This window comes from Ranitomeya variabilis, chromosome 7, assembly GCF_051348905.1.
Source record: "Ranitomeya variabilis isolate aRanVar5 chromosome 7, aRanVar5.hap1, whole genome shotgun sequence".
Taxonomy (NCBI): domain Eukaryota; kingdom Metazoa; phylum Chordata; class Amphibia; order Anura; family Dendrobatidae; genus Ranitomeya; species Ranitomeya variabilis.
In genome coordinates, this window is record NC_135238.1 from 154408456 (window position 1) to 154426527 (window position 18072).

The window sequence follows — 18072 nt, forward strand, 5'->3', positions numbered from 1 at the left end:
ATTGATTCATTTATGTCGTCTTCCCCTCAATAAAGTAAACATTGTCATTGTTTAGGTGGGGGGGGGTGGGGAGGACCGCCAAATGGCAAGTCCTCAAGATACTTTTTGCTCAGAAAAATTAATACGTGGACATGTGAACACAACATCAATGAGCTAAGTATTATGAATATTTTACCTTTTGATTGTTTATAAATGATGCACCATGTATAATATTGAGTTCAGGTATACTGTATGGGCGGTTACTAATGACATACTGTTCATAAGATTTCATGTTACAAATCTGCTATTGATCTGTTGAGCTATAATATATTTATACTAGATGGTGGCCCGATTCTAACGTATCGGGTATTCTAGAATATGTAGGTAGTATATAGCACAGGCCTCGTACTATATTGCACAGTCACGTAGCATATAACACAACCGACGTAGTATATAACATAGCTACGAAGTATATAACAGCCACATAGTATATAACACAGCACACGTAGTATATAGGACAGCTACGTAGTATATAGCACAGCCACGTAGTATATAGCACAGCCACGTAGTATATAGCACAGCCACGTAGTATATTGCACAGCCACGTAGTATATTGCACAGCCACGTAGTATATTGCACAGTCACGTAGTATATAGCACAGCCATGTAGTATATAACACAGAGCACGTAGTATATTGCACAGCCACGTTGTATATTGCACAGCCACGTTGTATATTGCACAGCCACGTTGTATATTGCACAGCCACGTTGTATATTGCACAGTCACGTTGTATATTGCACAGCCACATAGTATATTGCACAGCCACGTAGTATATAACACCGAGCACATAGTATATAGCACGTAGTAGATGGCACAGCCACGTAGTAGATGGCACAGCCACGTAGTAGATGGCACAGCCACGTAGTAGATGGCACAGCCACGTAGTAGATGGCACAGCCACGTAGTAGATGGCACAGCCACGTAGTAGATAGCACAGCCACGTAGTAGATAGCACAGCCACGTAGTAGATAGCACAGCCACGTAGTAGATAGCACAGCCACGTAGTAGATAGCACAGCCACGTAGTAGATAGCACTGCACATGGAGTATATAACACAGGTTACGTAGTATATAACACTGCACATGGAGTATATAACACAGGTTACGTAGTATAAAGCACAGCGATTTAGTATATTACCCAGCTGCATACTGTATAGCACAGAGATGCAGTATGTAACACAGCCCACGTAGTATATAGCAATGTGGGCACTATATGTGTGGTATAAAAAAAAGCATTAAAATAAAAAATAAACATATACTCACCTTCCGAAGGCCCCTTGAAGTCCTGGAGCCTGTGTGCGGTGCACACGGCAGCTTCCGGTCCCAGGGTTGCTATGCGCTTAAGACCTGTGATGACGTCGTGGTCACATGACCGTGACGTCATGGCAGGTTCTTCTCGCATAGCATCCTTGGCACCGGAACCTGCCGCTTGAACTGCCGAGGACAGCGGGCCACGTTGGAAGGTGAGAATAACCTTTTTTTTTTATTATTATTATTATTTTTAACATTAGATCTTTTTACTATTGATGCTGCATAGGCAGCATCAATAGTAAAAAGTTGGTCACACAGGTTTCATAGCAGCGTTAACGGAGTTTGTTACCCGCGGCATAACGCGGTCCGTTAATGCTGCCATTAACCTTGTGTGAGCGGTGACTGGAGGGGAGTATGGACGGGACACTGACTGCAGGGCAGTAAGCAGCGGCTATTTCGCTGCTGGACTGTGCCCGTAGCTGATTGGTCATGGGCGTTTTGCCGGGACCAATCAGCGACTTGGATTTCTGTGACAGACAGGCGGAAGTGACCCTTAGACAATTATATATATAGATAGGTTTATAACAACTATATCGCCACAATATTGTGGCGTATCAGCAACTCAGCTGTTCATTATGTGTGATAACTGCTGCCCTGTCTGTACACATTTTGTTTCTCATCCAGGAAGTTGATTTGTTGGTATGAGAACGACTCTAATTGTCTGAAGATATATACTGGAGGGTAAGAATTGGTCCCCAATAGAGATGGATGAGCCCGAACTGTAAAGTTTGACGTCCGAACACCTACTGTTCCGTCACAGACACCCTGAACACGGATTTCACCAGGAAGTCTGTGTTAGGCCGGAGACACACTGGTGCGAGATACGGCCGAGTCTCGCTGGTTAAAAGCAAGCTGTGGCACCTGCACTCCGGAGCGGAGCGTGCGGCTCCATGTATTGCTATGCAGCTGCACGCTCCGCTCCGGAGTGCCGGTGCCACAGCTTGCTTTTAACCAGCGAGACTCGGCCGTATCTCGCACCAGTGTGTCTCCGGCCTTACTGTTCAGATTCAGCCCCCTCAAACACCAAGTGTTTGTCGCGCTGTGATTTGCCTGACCGTGCAGCAAACGCTGCTTCTAATCGGCGGTAAAATCGTTACAGCCAGTCAGACAGTCGCGGTTCCCACAGTGTGAATAACAGCCTGAGCCCGCTTCTATGATCGGAGTTAAAATATTTACTTCTGGTAACTGGTGTCGGCTGATGGAACTACTGCTTCCATCAGCCTATGCCTGCTGCTGCTAATAACAGTGAGAGCAGACGTCAGCTGCGCTCCAAATAATAAAAAAAAAAAAACTCAACGTGGGTACTCCTGTATTTTTGAGAACCAGGCAGGCAAAACTAGATGCTGCAACCCTCAGCTGTCAGCGTTCGTAAGGTTGGTTATCAAGAATAGAGGGGTCGCAACACTTTTTTTTTTTTTTTTTTTTTTTTTTTTTTTAGTATTATTGAAATAATTTTTATTTAAAAAACGACGTGAGGTCCCCCTCATTTTTGACAACCAGCTTTGCTAAAGCAGACAGCTGGATATCATTCCATTCCATTGAAACCCTCGTTTCCTGAAATAAAAAAACAACCGTATCCCTCACCTGTCTGTCATTCTGTCCCATGCCGTAATCTATGTCTGGGGGGTAAACCGTTTTTAACCTGGACGGTGCCAAGATGCAACCGTCCAGATTGAGAACCAAGTGGTTTCCTTCTTTTTGTGTTTACATGAAAGGAGCTGCCTCTTTTTTCCCTTCCCCATGACAGCACCGGTACATGAGAGATGGTCCCGCCCCCAAGAACAGGAAACCTGCATAGGAGATAAAAGATGGGGGCGGCACCTCTCTCCTCAGTTTGGTTTCCTGTTCTTGCGGGGAACCTGCGGTGCTGCATGGGGAGAGGTCTCCCTTGCTTTGCCGGTCTCTGACCGAGGTCCGCGGTGGGAGCAGCGGTGGCGGCGTGTGCGCGTCGCCTCCATACCTGGAGCTGCAGATGCGTCTTTCCCACTGGGGACTCCCCGGCGTCCGCTCCTGGCCGGAGGCTGGGCCGAGGGAGAAAAGTGAGCGTACCCATCACGACGCTGGCGCCGACTGAATGGGGGAACTTCCGGGATTGAACCGGAAGTGACGCTACACGCTGAAGAAGCGGTGTGCTGACACTCCCCGGGGGGGAGAAAGTTCAGAGACGCACACACCGCTTCCTGCCCGCCATATTTAAAAGTGCAAGGCGGCAAGCAGGCGCTGGGAACAGTCTCCTGCAGGATGGCAGATCTGAAGGAATCGACGATCCCAGCTGAAATCCCACAGCCTGTCGTGGTACTAAGGGTCCGGTGGGTGAGTGCCTTTGTAAGGCAAAAAACATGTCAGTGACACTGTGTTTTTTGTATATATGCAGGGAAAAAAAGTCACCTCTAAACAAAAGCATAAAGTATGTGCACTCTGTGATAGAAGCCTCCCCAAAACGTATGAAAAGCGTATGTGCCGCTCATGCATAGAAAAAACGGTGTCTGAAGAGTCTTCATCTTTGCTTCAGAATATAAAAGATATTGTTAGAAGCGAAGTACAAAGCACTGTAAAGGAGCAGTTAAAACATCATGGATTGCAGAGCTCCGAAAACCCATTCCCTACGTCTGCCCAGGCATCTGACGTAGAATCCGAGGGTGAACTGGGTGAGCTTCCGCCCGACGAGGGTTCGGACCTGGACTCTTCAGATGAAGAGTGTGGCCGGCCTTATGTGTTATCAGAAGATGTGGGGAAGTTGCTAAAACTGGTCAGGTCCACCCTGGGGGTTGAGACGCCAAAAGAGAAGCAAACAGTTCAGGACTCTATGTTCAGTAATTTGGAGGATAAGAAACGAAAAGTTTTCCCGTTTCATGATAACATTCTAAATCTCATTAAAAAAGAATGGAAAAAACCGAATAAAAAGATTTCAGTTCCCCAGGCCTTAAAACGTAAATATCCCTTTAGTGAGGAAATTTGCGAGAAATGGGAAAAGGCGCCTAAGTTGGACGCGGCTATCGCAAGTACCTCCAGGGGCATAGCACTTCCCTTCGAGGACATGGGGGCCCTAAAAGACCCCCTAGATAAAAAGGCGGATGCCTTTCTAAAATCAACCTGGGAGGCCTCAACTTGGGCGTTTAAACCTGGAGTAGCGGCTACTTGTACTGCCCGTGCCATGGTTAAATGGCTGGAGGAACTTAGCGACCAAATAAAAAACAAATGTCCAAGAGACAGACTTCTAGAAGTCATCCCTCCACTTCAAAATGCAGCGGGATTCCTGGCGGACGCTGCCATTGATTCTGTGCGGTTTGCTGCCCGGGCTAGTGCCCTTTCAAATTCAGGAAGAAGGGCGTTATGGTTAAAGAACTGGAATGCTGATTTCCAATCCAAAGTGAAGCTCTGTGCAGTCCCCTGTGAGGGTCAATATCTATTCGGCAGCGCTTTAGATGAGATTTTAGAAAAAGCGGCGGACAAGAAAAAACACTTCCCTCCACCTCCCTTCTTTAGACGACGTTGGTATGACAATCGTCGGTCCTTTCGAGGATCAGGTAGGGGCCGAGGCCGCCCAACGGATAGAACCACACGGGGGAAACCCTGGGGTGAGAAAAGAGAAAGAGGTTTTCTTTTCAATAAACCCCCAAAACCAGATCCTAAACAATGACGCCATATTCCAGGTGGGAGGAAGGTTACGGTTTTTTGTCCATCAGTGGGTAACCTTACAGCCGTCCCAATGGATAATCAACTTGTTATCAGACGGTCTACGGTTAAATTTCATCTCCCTTCCTCCCCACCGAATAAAAGTTACTCGTGTGGCCAAAAAGAACCAGTTAGTTCTCGAAAAAGAAGTTCGTCTTCTTCTAGACAAGAAAGTCCTGGTAAGAGTACCTTCACAGGAAATAGGAAGGGGATTTTACAGCAACCTTTTCCTCACTCCAAAACCGGATGGATCTTTAAGAACTATTTTCAATCTAAAAGAATTAAACAAATTCATCCGAGTAGGAAAATTCAAAATGGAGACTCTGAGAACGGCGGTAAAACTGCTGTATCCAGGATGTTATATGGCAGTGATAGACCTTACCGATGCCTATTATCATGTGCCAATCAGCAGAGAGCATCAACAATTCCTGAGGTTGGTTGTGCAGCTGGGGCAGGTCTACACCCATCTACAATACCAATGTCTCCCCTTTGGGGTATCGGTAGCTCCTCGTATTTTTACAAAAATAATTTCGGAAGTAGCATCCTTCGTAAGGAGAGAAAACATTCTGCTAGTGCCCTATTTAGACGATTTCCTCTTGATAGCAGACAATCAAGAAGATTGCATAAAAGCAGTTACGACAGTACGAGAGCTACTAACCAAACTAGGGTGGATAATAAACTTAAAAAAATCAAGATTGATTCCGGCCCAGATACAGGAGTTCCTGGGGATCCAATTAAATTCAATCAAACAGATCTGTATCCTTCCAGACAGGAAAATCGAGGTCATAAAACAAAGAATAACACAAATACAGGTGGCCCAATACGTCTCGGTGAGGGAAGCCATGTCTCTCCTAGGCATGCTTACTGCAACAATTCCGGCGGTCCAATGGGCACAACTTCATTCAAGAGACCTACAGTGGGAGATCCTGTCAGAACAAACAAGAATACCCTACAATCTAAACCGAAAAATCGTATTGTCACAACATGTCCGGGACTCTCTAAGCTGGTGGCTAGATTCCGGGAATCTAAAAAAAGGGGTCCCATGGTCAATCCAGAATCCGGTGGTACTGACCACGGATGCGAGCCCGTTAGGTTGGGGAGCACACCTATCAGATCGGATCCTACAGGGTCTATGGGATCCACAGATGCAATCAGCCTCCTCAAACCTGAGGGAATTGACAGCAGTAAGGCAAGCAATTCTTCAATCAGAAGAAGACCTCAAAGGAAAACATTTAGTAGTATTGTCCGACAACAGCACAACGGTGTCGTATATAAATCGACAGGGAGGAACCAGATCAAGTTCCCTAATGGAAGAAGCAGGAAGATTATTTCTTTGGGCCGAAAACCACCTTTTATCCCTCACAAGTACACACTTAAAGGGGTCGGAAAACTTTGTCGCAGATTTTCTGAGTCGTCACGTCCTGCACCAGGGCGAGTGGTCGCTAAATCAAAGAATATTTGGAGAAATCTGTGCAGTCTGGGGGCTTCCTCAAGTGGATCTTTTTTCCACAAGGCAGAATCGGAAAGTAAAAAGGTTCTACTCTCTAAACCCAAAAGAGAACCCGGAAGGAGTAGATGCGTTACTACACCAATGGAAATTCCAACTAGCCTATGCGTTTCCCCCGATCCCATTGATCCCTACAGTCCTGAAGAAGATCCGAGAAGAGAAATCACGCATAATCTTAATCGCACCCTTCTGGCCAAAGAGAGCTTGGTTCACTTGGCTCAGACGTATGTCCATCTCGGACCCGTGGATACTTCCAGAGGTCCCAGACCTTCTGCACCAGGGTCCGGTGACACATCCTCAGGTTCACAGCCTACACCTCACTGCTTGGAACTTGAGAGGGGACTTCTGCTAGCAAAGGGGTTCTCGGATCCTTTAATTACTACTCTACTGTCCAGTAGAAAAAAAGTCACAACTGATAAATACCAAAAGGTATGGGGAAAATTTTTAGAATTCTCAGGCCGAGGGATAACTGATACTGTTCAGAAGGTCCCTATATCTGAAATCCTAGAGTTTCTCCAAAAGGGTCTGGAGAGGGGATTATCTACCAGCACTCTAAAAGTGCAAGTTTCGGCGCTTAGCGCCTTGTTTGACCAAAAATTGGCTGATCACCCCTGGGTGTGTAGGTTCATTCGGGCCTCCTTTACAGCCAGACCATTCAAACCTCGTCCAAAGGTCGCTCCCTGGGATTTAAATTTAGTTTTAAACGCCTTGACCTCCTCTCCCTTCGAGCCTCTTTCCTCCATATCGGAAAAAGCGCTAACTCTAAAAACAGTTCTCCTGATTGCCCTTACCTCAGCCAGACGCATTAGTGAGCTTCAGGCTATATCTATTGACCCTCTGTATACTGAAATTCTGGAGGATAGGGTAATTATAAAATCTGATCCGGCCTTCTTACCTAAGGTCAACTCGAAATTTCACAGGGACCAGGAGATAATCTTGCCTTCATTCTGTGCCAATCCAAAATCCCAGGGAGAAGAAACCTTCCATTGCTTGGACGTCAGACGTTGCCTTCTTCAATATATAGAAGTGACAAAACCATGGCGACAGTCTACAGCCCTTTTTGTCTCCTTTCAGGGGGCAAACAGGGGAAAAAAGGCCACAAAATCGACTATTGCACGTTGGCTCCGTATGGCTATATCACTTTCCTATTCCTCTTCGGGACAGGTCCCTCCACCTGGTGTTACGGCCCACTCTACGAGGGCTATTTCCACATCTTGGGCAGAGAGGGCAAATGCATCGATAGAGCAAATCTGTAATGCAGCAGTATGGTCTTCTCCCTCTACTTTCTTCCGCCATTATAGATTGAATCTGGGGCTATCAGATCTTGCCTTTGGTAGGAAAGTACTATCTGCTGTTGTCCCACCCTAGAGGTTCTTTCTATTTCTTCCTCTCATGTACCGGTGCTGTCATGGGGAAGGGAAAAAATGATAATTACTTACAGGTAATTTGATTTTCCAGATCCATGACAGCACCGCTCTAGTTCCCGCCCTATCTTGGTGATGGTGTGTGATTCACAAAAAAAAAAAAAAAAAAAAAATCTTAAAAAAAAAAAAAAAAAATCTCAAAAAAAAAAAAAAAAAAGAGACACAAATGAAAGATGGGGTAATAACCACTTAACATAACAATAGATAAATAGTCTTAGAGTTAAATATAATTTTTTATATGCCTAAAACTAACATAGCGGTTACCTTACATTCTCTGTAAACAAACTGAGGAGAGAGGTGCCGCCCCCATCTTTTATCTCCTATGCAGGTTTCCTGTTCTTGGGGGCGGGACCATCTCTCATGTACCGGTGCTGTCATGGATCTGGAAAATCAAATTACCCGTAAGTAATTATCATTTTTCCCAATGATAAGGAGCTTTTGCCAAACACACGTTTTGCTGGCAGAACTCCTCAAAACAGTGTGTTACACTGCGGTTTGCAACCTCTGCTTAAAGGAAATCTGTCACCAGGTGTTTAAGGGTATGTGTCCACGGTCAGGTTTGCTTCAGGCTTTGGTCAGGATTTTATGCAGGTAAAATCCTGACCAAAAATGCATCTGGTGTCACTGGCAGGTCACCTGCGCTGTTCCTGCGTCTTTTGCTCATTGTAGCAACATGCTGCGTTCTGAAAAAACCCAACGCATGTGCGTTTTTGCGGGAAAAACGCATGCGTTTTTTAATGCGCAGTGGAGACGGGATTTCATTAAATCCCCTCCGCTATGCTGTAACATCTGGACGCTGCGGCTCAACGCTGCGTCAAAAACGCAGCGTTTCCTGAACGTGGACACATACCCTAATTCTTCACCTGGGAAAATCTTAATATAGGAAAAGAGATCCTGATTCCAGCAATGTATCACTTAGTTTACTGGGTGCAGCAGTTGTGATAAAATCTTAGTTGTTAGATGTAGCAGAGCTCAGAAAGGTGCACTCGCCTACATATATGTATGTTGACAATAAGCTGCCAAGTCAGTACTTGGGGCAAGGTTGGTCCTGGCATTATGATTTTTACCATACCCAAGATTCCTTGGTATTAGATGTCAAATAGTTAATGAAAGTTATTTGAAGTGTCAGTTTATACTGGAGGCAATACATCAGTTAACCCTCTAGAGGCTACAAAGGAAAAATAATAACAAACTGTCTTTCTGGTATGAGCCTGGTGAACACAGAATAACTTTTATTTTTCCAGTGTTACTTGGAATCATTACTGTAAATGAAAAAAATGCACAATTTATGCTTTTAACACTGTGACTAAGATATAGAAGACTTTCTGTTTAATTATTTTCCCCTCCCCGTTGTGTTATACATAGTTTTCCTAGTAGTGTATGCTTTATATGAATCTTTATATTGAGAAGTATCCCAATACTTGTCAGTCATAGATTCTCTTCTCTCCACCGAAACAGTATGCACATTCGACCAATCCAAGCATGCATGTGTCAGGAAGAGCCGCTTTTGGAGGTGTAGGGGCTCCTCAGTTTTTGCTATGTGATATTACTATATAGAACCTAGTGTATAGAAGAGACTTCCTATAAAGCAAATTACTCTGGCAAGAACTGTGCACCAATGAATAATGGGAGTAATACCTTACAAAAGTTACTGAAATGTTTTATTTGTAAACTGTTAATTTGTTCGCATAAATTATCTTTACACGATTTCTTAATTTTGTAATGAAATTACAGTATAATACAGGTTCATTGTGAGAATCTGAATACACCTGGGGGAACCCTGTTCCAAACTTTCTGTAAGATTCCATACAAAAAATTACGGACCTATCATCCCTAAATAATGCCTCCAATATTCACCATGTTAGCTGAAGTTTCCAATAGTTTTTAACATATTAATTATATTCCCAGTGTATGTCACCACGTTGCCCCCATTGTCGACCACCACACTCTCCCATCAAATACACTTTATTCCAATGTACAGCTAAAAGTGTCTCAGAATTTGCTTCTACCTCAAATCTCCTCCAAGAAGCTGTGACATTTATACATTAGTATTGCTTGCATTATTATAATCATTACACGCTCCCTAGAAGAAGCAACAGCGAAACGTGCTTCAAGCCTGGAGGCTAACTACTGTGTGTTGTTCTCTTTCTTTACTGTTATTTTGTGTGAATTTTATTTGAACATTTTGAGTGTTCTTATGGAATGGCACTATGCACTTTACTAATCACAGCTGCTTGACATAAAATCTTAATATATCCTTATGCACTTTTTGCTATTATGATATATGAATGATATAGCAGGCAATACCTATTTTGAATTAGTTCCTATTTAACGTATTTTGATGTACTTTAACTTTTCTTATATTATTTATGCTATTTTTGCTTTGTGCTGATAATAGATCGTGACTTGTGTACAATATATATTTCTCCTTCGCCACATTGGGGGACACAGAACCATGGGTGTTATGAAGCTGTCGCTAGGAGGCTGACACTAAGTTGAGACAAAAAAGTTAGCTCCTCCCCTGCAGTATACACCCTTCATGCTGGCTTCCAGAGACCCAGTTCAAGCTTAGTGTCTGTAGGAGGCCCACAAGGTCTGCTATTCAGACCAGAATTTCTTTTATTTTTGATTTTTTCTGTTTAATTTTTTACCCGGATGAAGGGGCGACGGAACCTTTCTAGGCTCCGATCTCCCCGAACCAACAACAGGCCAGCAAGGAGAGGGTCGCCTCTCCGTATCCTCTCCTGCGACGTGGGATGCCACTGCCTGGGCTGTTTTTTAGGGCGACGGACCCCTTCCAGGGCGCCGATCTCCCCGCATCGCTTAACAGACGAGCACATGGAGTGTCACCTCCACGTATTCTCTTCTGCAGCCAGGCCTATTGCCGGACATTTTGCCCTGCCCACCAGGTCATACCCTTGGATGTTCAGAGGCACTCTCCATTGTGGCGTCCGTGCAGCCCCCACTGCATCACCCCTGAACAAAGCGGATGATGGAAGGAGGCGGATGGTTCCTCTCCACCCCCCTTTTAAGGGATTGGTGGATGGAGTCTCCCCCAACCCTGCACCGTCCTAACTACCCCGGGCACAGCTCTGACCTGCTGCACAGCTGCGCTGCAATCCCCTTCAAATCAGTGTAAGTGCCACCCGGGAGGGGTCGTTTTCCGGCGGTTATAGGAGGGCTCCATAGCGGCAGGGACTTCACAGGGTTCCGGGGCATCTTCTCAGCGGTCCGCGGGTGCGCGCCGGCTGTAGCCATAAATTTAGTCCCCGGCTTCGGCCTAGTGCGGGCAGCATCCTCGATAGGCCCCGCCCACCACTCGCATCACTTTTGCGGCTCCGCCCCCAGACCTGGCGCTTCTCGCTCCTTGCGAGACTATCTCCCAGCTCTCGGCAGCCATCTTTCCCCCAGCAAAGCACCGCTCTGCTCCGGCCACCTTCTGCACGTCTCAGCAGCCCTGGATGCCGGTCTCCCCTGCTCAGCTCCACCTCATCAGATTGCGGGACACAGGACACTGGGTAAGGAGACTGCACTAGGTGCTTCCCTGCAGTTTTACCCCACATCGCTTCCAGGCAGTGTTTTTTAACTTATGTTGGGGTACATCATGTCGCAGTCAAGAGCTAAAAAGACTGCAAAAGTACATACTACCTTTTTCACGGCGTGCTCCACCTGCTAGGCTCCTGACCCTCAGCCTCAAATCTCCCCTCTCTGCTCAGCCTGTGATGCCCAATATGCTCAGGAGCCCTCCGCCGCTACCGACCCTAGGGTATCTAGCCCCCCCGAGTGGGCCGCGTCACTGTCACAATCCATGGCTTCGTTGGCCAAAGCGATTGAATCCCTTCATGACCCCTCTGGGGAGCGGGGCAGTCGTCTACCTGTGTTAAGAGACACCTCCCTTACAGGGGAGTCATCGGCCAGCAGGGGCCGCTCTCATCTGAAGGAGGTACAGACATTCAAAAAACGGATTCCCACTACCTCTCCTGAGCTTTCATGCCATTCAGCCTCTGGTAGTTCCACTTCTCACTCACCCTCTCCAGGGGCTCGCAGCGACCATGATCATTGGACCCGGATTCTCTGGAATTTCAATTGACTGTGGATTCCCTCATTGAAGCCGTCAATCACTCGCTAAAGGTTGACGATAACCCTAATTCAGCTCCGGATCATGCAGTATCTTTTAAAAGAACCAAGGGATCCCATAGGGTGTTTGCCTCTCATCTGGACTTTTTAGATATAGTCTGGCGACACAGGGAGCGACCGGATAAGCGCTTTACGGGAAAAAAGGCCCTGGAAACGAAGTATCCTTTTTCCACAGATCTTGTCAAAGATTGGACAGAACCTCCATTAGTGGATCCTCCAATGTCGCGTTTGGCTACCAAAACGCTTTTATCCGTACCTGATGGGGCATCGATTAAAAATCCCACAGAACGTCAAATAGATTCCCTTGCTCGCTCAGTGTACGAAGCCTCAGGTTCCTCTATTATCCCCTTCTTTTGCTGCGGCATGGGTCGCAAAAGCAATGGTTTTCTGGGCAAATGTCCTTGCAAAATCCATTCAGGAACAGGCTCTAACGTCTGAGGCTGCGGATCTCTCCAAACAAAATGCCATGGCCGGACACTATGTGATGTATCTTTAGATGCCGCGAGCTGTGCCGCAATTGCTGCCTCAAACGCAGTCACCATTAGAAGAGCACTATGGCTTAGAGAGTGGCGTGCAGATTCCTCTTCTAAAAAGTCTTTGATTTCTCTGCCTTTTCAGAGCGGACGTCTGTTTGGAGAAAAATTTGACCAGCTTATTTCTGATGCTACAGGAGGAAAAAGCAAATTCCTCCCGCAGCACAGGCCTAGGACTACTTTTCAGCGCCAGCAACATTTTCGCTTTCGGCCCTTTCGCAGTAGTCAATTCTGGTCCACCTCCACAACCTCTTCCAGATCAGAACGATCTCCATGTACAGAGAGAGACCCTCGTCCCTCATACAGGCCGAATCAGTCCTGGCGAGGTAAGCCTAGGCAACCCAGAACCAGGGGTACCAGGCCCTCCAGGTTCCCTTCACAATGACTCGGGGAGTTTTCCGGTCGACACCAAAGTAGGCGGACGCCTGCTTCTTTTTCAACATGTCCGGCTTTCCGTCGTCCATGACGAATGGTTCAGAGACCTGGTGTCTTCTGGTTACAAAATAAAATTCTCCACCTTCCCTCCGGCATGGTTCTCCCCCTCTCGTCTCCCAAGTTCAGGGGCTCAGACTCGCGCACTTCACTGCGCCATCGAAACCCTCCGCCAAAACAGGGTCATTGTTCCGGTTCCAGAACCCGAGAGAGAGATGTTTTTACTCAAACCTCTTCGTCGTTCCAAAAAAGGACTGGACGGTGCGCCCTATTTTGCATCTAAAGTTCCTAAATAAGTATGTAAAAGTCCAGCACTTCAGGATGGAATCCCTCCTGTCGGTCATCTCTTCAATGAAGAGAGGAGAGTTTCTAGCATCAATAGACATCAAAGATGCTTATCTCCATATCCCAGTCTTCCCGCCACATCAAAGGTTCCTGCATTTTCACATCCAGGAGGACCATTTTCAATTCACGGCCTTACCCTTCGGCCTTGCCACCGCGCCCAGGGTATTCACAAAGGTCATGGCAGCAGGCATGGCCATTCTTCACTCCCGAGGAGTGGTCGTGTTGCCATACTTAGATGACCTCCTGATCAAGGGCCCGTCCTATCATGCCTGCGACACATGCGTCCGCATTACCTTGGATACTCTTTCGCGCCTGGGCTGGCTGATCAACTTGGACAAGTCCTCCCCCATTCCAGCCCAGCGGATCTCCTTCCTAGGCATGATCCTGGACATGTCCAAGGGGCTGGTCCTACTTCCTCGGTCCAAGGCCCAAGCACTCCAGCAGGGAACCCGGACACTTTGTCGTCCCTTTCCTCATTCCACTTGGTTTGCCGTGAGAATCCTGGGGAAAATGGTGGCCTCAATGGAAGTGGTCCCCTTCGCCAAACTGCATCTCCGCCCCTTACAACAGGCTCTGCTAGACAATTCGGACAGGAGTCCCTTATCCCTCGATCGGCCATGTCCTTTCCCCGCGGATCAGGCAAGCACTCAAATGGTGGACGTTGGAATCATCTCTCAGCCAGGGAAGGTCTTTTCTCCAAGTTCACTGACTGGTGGTGACTACTGACGCCAGTCTCCTCAGTTGGGGAGCAGTATTTCGCCACCACACTGTCCATGGGCATTGGACGTCTTGGGAGTCGAGACTTCCGATAAACATCTTAGAGATTTGAGCCATCAGGTTTGCCCTGAGACGCGTCTATTCCCTCCTTGCGGGTCACCCTATTCGCATTCAATCAGACAATGTCGCAGCGGTGGCGTACATAAACCATCAAGGGGGTACCCGCAGCGATGCGGGAGGTCTCCCACATTCTCCGTTGGTCCGAAATCAACCGCTCTATCATTTCTACAGTGCACATTCCAGGCGTTGAGAACTGGGCGGCGGATTTTCTCAGCCGTCAGGGTCTCGCCTCGGAGTGGGAACTCCATCCAGAGGTCTTCCAGCAGATTTGCCTTCGCTGGGGGACTCCGGACGTGGATCTGATGGCGTCCAGACTGAACGCAAAAGTTCCCAATTTCATAGCACGTTCTCTGGATCCCCAGGTCATCGGGGTGGACGCATTGATATCCCCATGGCATTGGTTCCACTTCCCGTACGTGTTTCCTCCGCTTCCCTTACTACCGAAGGTTATCTGGAAAATCAAGATGGAGGGGTTCCTTTGATCCTAGTCGCCCCAGATTGGCCACGTCGCGTGCGGTACACGGAGCTAGTTCAACTTGTCTCCGACGTCCCATGGCGGCTACCAGATCGCCCAGATCTGCTTCACCAAGGGCTGATCTACCACCAGAGCTCAGGGGCCCTGCGTTTAACAGCTTGGCTGTTGAAGCCTGGATCCTAACTCAGGCTGATTTCTCCCAGCAAGTCATTGCCACCATAATAAGCGCTCGCAAGACGTCTTCCGCTCACATCTATCACCGCACTTGGAAAGCCTTCTCGTGGTGCAGGCTCCGTGGACGCCCCCCTCTCGTTTTTTCGGTTCCCTCCATTCTGGAATTTCTCCAGTCCGGCTTGGATTCCGGTCTGGCGCTAAGCTCCCTCAAGGGTCAGATCTCGGCATTATCCGTGTTGTTCCAACGTAAGATTGCTGCTAACTTGCAAGTCAGGACTTTTGTTCAGGGGGTCTCCCATGTAGTACCCCCCTATAGAATGCCGTTAGAGACCTGGGATCTCAATTTGGTCCTGAGTGTTCTTCAGGAGTCCCCTTTTGAACCTCTGCAAAATGTCTCGCTGACTGTTCTCTCCCGGAAGGTCGCCTTCCTTATGGCAGTAACCTCTATCAGGCGAATTTCAGAGTTGGCCGCACTGTCCTGCCAGGCGCCCTTCCTTACCTTCCACCAGGACAAAGTGGTCCTACGCCCATCTCCGTCTTTTCTTCCAAAGGTGGTTTCATCCTTTCACCTTTAATGAAGATATCGTTCTTCCCTCCTTCTGTCCACAGCCAAGACATAGGGTTGAAAAGGCCCTTCACACCTTGGACGTGGTAAGGGCTCTCCGGAGGTACATTTCTAGGACTTCCCCCTTCTGTAAATCGGACTCTCTTTGTGCTCCCTAAGGGTCACAGAGTTTAGCTGCTTCTAAAGCCATGATAGCCAGATGGATCCGATCAGCTATTCAAGAATCTTATCGGGTCAGGGGCAGACCTATCCCGGCGGGGATTAGGGCACACTCAACTCGGTCGGTGCTTCTTGGGCCATTCGGCACCAGGCGTTGGCAGAGCAGGTTTGCAAGGCCACAACGTGGTCCAGCCTGCATACTTTCACGAAGCACTACAATGTCCACACTCAATCTTCTGCGGATGCGGCCCTTGGCAGACGTATTCTGCAAGCGGCTGTTGCACACTTATAGTCAGTTGGTATACGGAGTTATTTGGTTTTGTTGTTCCCCACCCAGGGACTGCTTTGGGATGTCCCATGGTTCTGTGTCCCCCAATGTGGCGAAGGAGAAATAGGGATTTTTGTGTACTCACCGTAAAATCCTTATCTCCGAGCCACTCATTGGGAGACACAGCAACCACCCTGTTAACCTTATGGCTCGTTTCTTTTTTGGCTTTTGGCTTACTCTGACATGTTATACTCTAATATTATGTTATATGTTGTTAATGATCTCCTACTGCTTTTACACTGAACTGGGTCTCTGGAAGCCAGCATGAGGGTGTATGCTGCAGGGGAGGAGCTAACTTTTTTTGTCTCAACTTAGTGTCTGCCTCCTAGCGACAGCAGCATAACACCCATGGTTCTGTGTCCCCCAATGAGTGGCTCGGAGAAAAGGATTTTACGGTGAGTACACAAAAATCCCTATTTTAGTATGAGTCGAATATGTGTATAGTAGTTAGAAACCCTCCTATTTGTTATTGATAAAACTCGGCACTCTTATCATATTTTTAGATGTCTGGAAATTATGTAATTATGATTATTTGAATTAATAAATTGGTCTGTACTACATGTTGTGTACTCATCCTTTTTAGGTTTTGTATGTTTCTAATTATTGTATAGCTTAGCAGTTAACATATTGTTAACATCTTGTCTCTTTATTTTTCTTATCATTTTTTTTTCTTCAGGATTCTTTACGAAAACCAGAAAGACGCCTGATATGTGAAAGCAGCAACCGTGCACTGTGTTTGCAGAATGCTGGACGCTTTTCTGTCAACTGGTTCATTCTCTTTAATGACTCCTTGGTTCATGCCCAGGTGAGAGGCATTGGTTTGTTTTTCTGAATGGGTATTGTTTGGAACAACATTTATTGTGTGCATCATAATGCACCAAAAACAATTGGCATTGTACATGTAGATATCCTCAAGAGCAAACTTATTAAAGAGCGAGCTCACTTCTGCGTCAAGATATGAGCGGTGCCAATTACGTCGTATGCACACATATCTGACTGGTGTTTGTTCACACATCCCACCAGGTGTGTGGCGAAGCAATGTCATGGCCACCTCTATCTACCAACGACATTATTGTCAAGGATGCAAAATGTCTGCTTCATACAAAGTGATTCAGTATTTTAAAGTTCTTAGTAATCATTTCAAAGTAGTTACAAAGATTAAAGGGGTTCTCTTACAAACACTTATTACACTCCTAAGGATATGCCATAAATGGGTCATTCCATGTCAAGTGAACCAATGATTTTTACCTCTATAGTTTTAGTTCTTTTGAGATTTTGCTATTTGGTAATAGTGTCAGAGAATGCAAAATATGAAGAAAAAAAAATTCTAGATAATTTTCTCTGACGCCCATGACGGCACCACGGAGAGAGGGGATCCGCCCACCAAGGACAGGAAACCTACAGATAAAAAGGCGGTACCTCTCTCCTGCATCAGTTGGTTTCCTGTCCTTGATGGGAGACCTACAGATCACCTCCGTCAGAGGAAAAGTTCTTCGTGGGAGTCCGGGGCCAATCAGCCGATCCAGGCAGCGGGGGCCCCCCTGCCTCGGTTAGATGTGGTGACCCGAAGCGCCACCGCTAGGGGCTGGTAGGCCTTTTAGGGTGCGCGGAGAGAGGTGGCAGGAGCCGCCTCTCTAAGAAGACTTACCAGCAGCAGCCGTGTCCAAGAGTCCGCTCTATGGATAGGAGCGATGTGGCTCCCTGGCGTCAGTCTGCAGCCTGAGCTCCCGAGAGTCCCCGAGGAGTCAGCGTTAGTCAGCGTTAGTAAGTGCGCCGCCATCTTGCCTCATCTGCGCCCGCGCGGGAACGGATGTGTTTAACCCCTTCCCGACCCATGACGCCTATGTGGCGTCATGGAATGATCGCATCCCTGCAGATCGGGTGAAAGGGTTAATTCCTATTTTACCCGATCTGCAGGGAGAGGAGGAGTTGTACTTCAGCCTAGGGGGGGGTGGCTTTGCCCCCACGTGGCTACGATCGCTCTGATTGGCTGTTGAAAGTGCAACAGCCAATCAGAGCAATTTGCAATATTTCACCTATGAAAATGGTGAAATATTGCAATCCAGCCATGGCCGATGCTGCAATAGCATCTGCCATGGCTGGAAATCATGTTCTGGCCCCCCCCACCGCCC

At 47.2% G+C, this 18072-nt stretch overlaps 1 protein-coding gene across 4 annotated transcripts in view; it reads left to right on the forward strand.

Annotated features, from left to right (window-relative positions):
- The window catches only part of ALS2 (alsin Rho guanine nucleotide exchange factor ALS2), a 134539-nt gene that overhangs the window by 58685 nt on the left and 57782 nt on the right, over positions 1–18072 (forward strand). For all 4 annotated transcript variants that reach the window (XM_077272105.1, XM_077272102.1, XM_077272103.1 and 1 more), the window contains exon 15: positions 16617–16745. In XM_077272105.1, the coding sequence (XP_077128220.1) occupies positions 16617–16745 (129 nt within the window). The remainder of the gene's footprint in view (positions 1–16616; positions 16746–18072) is intronic.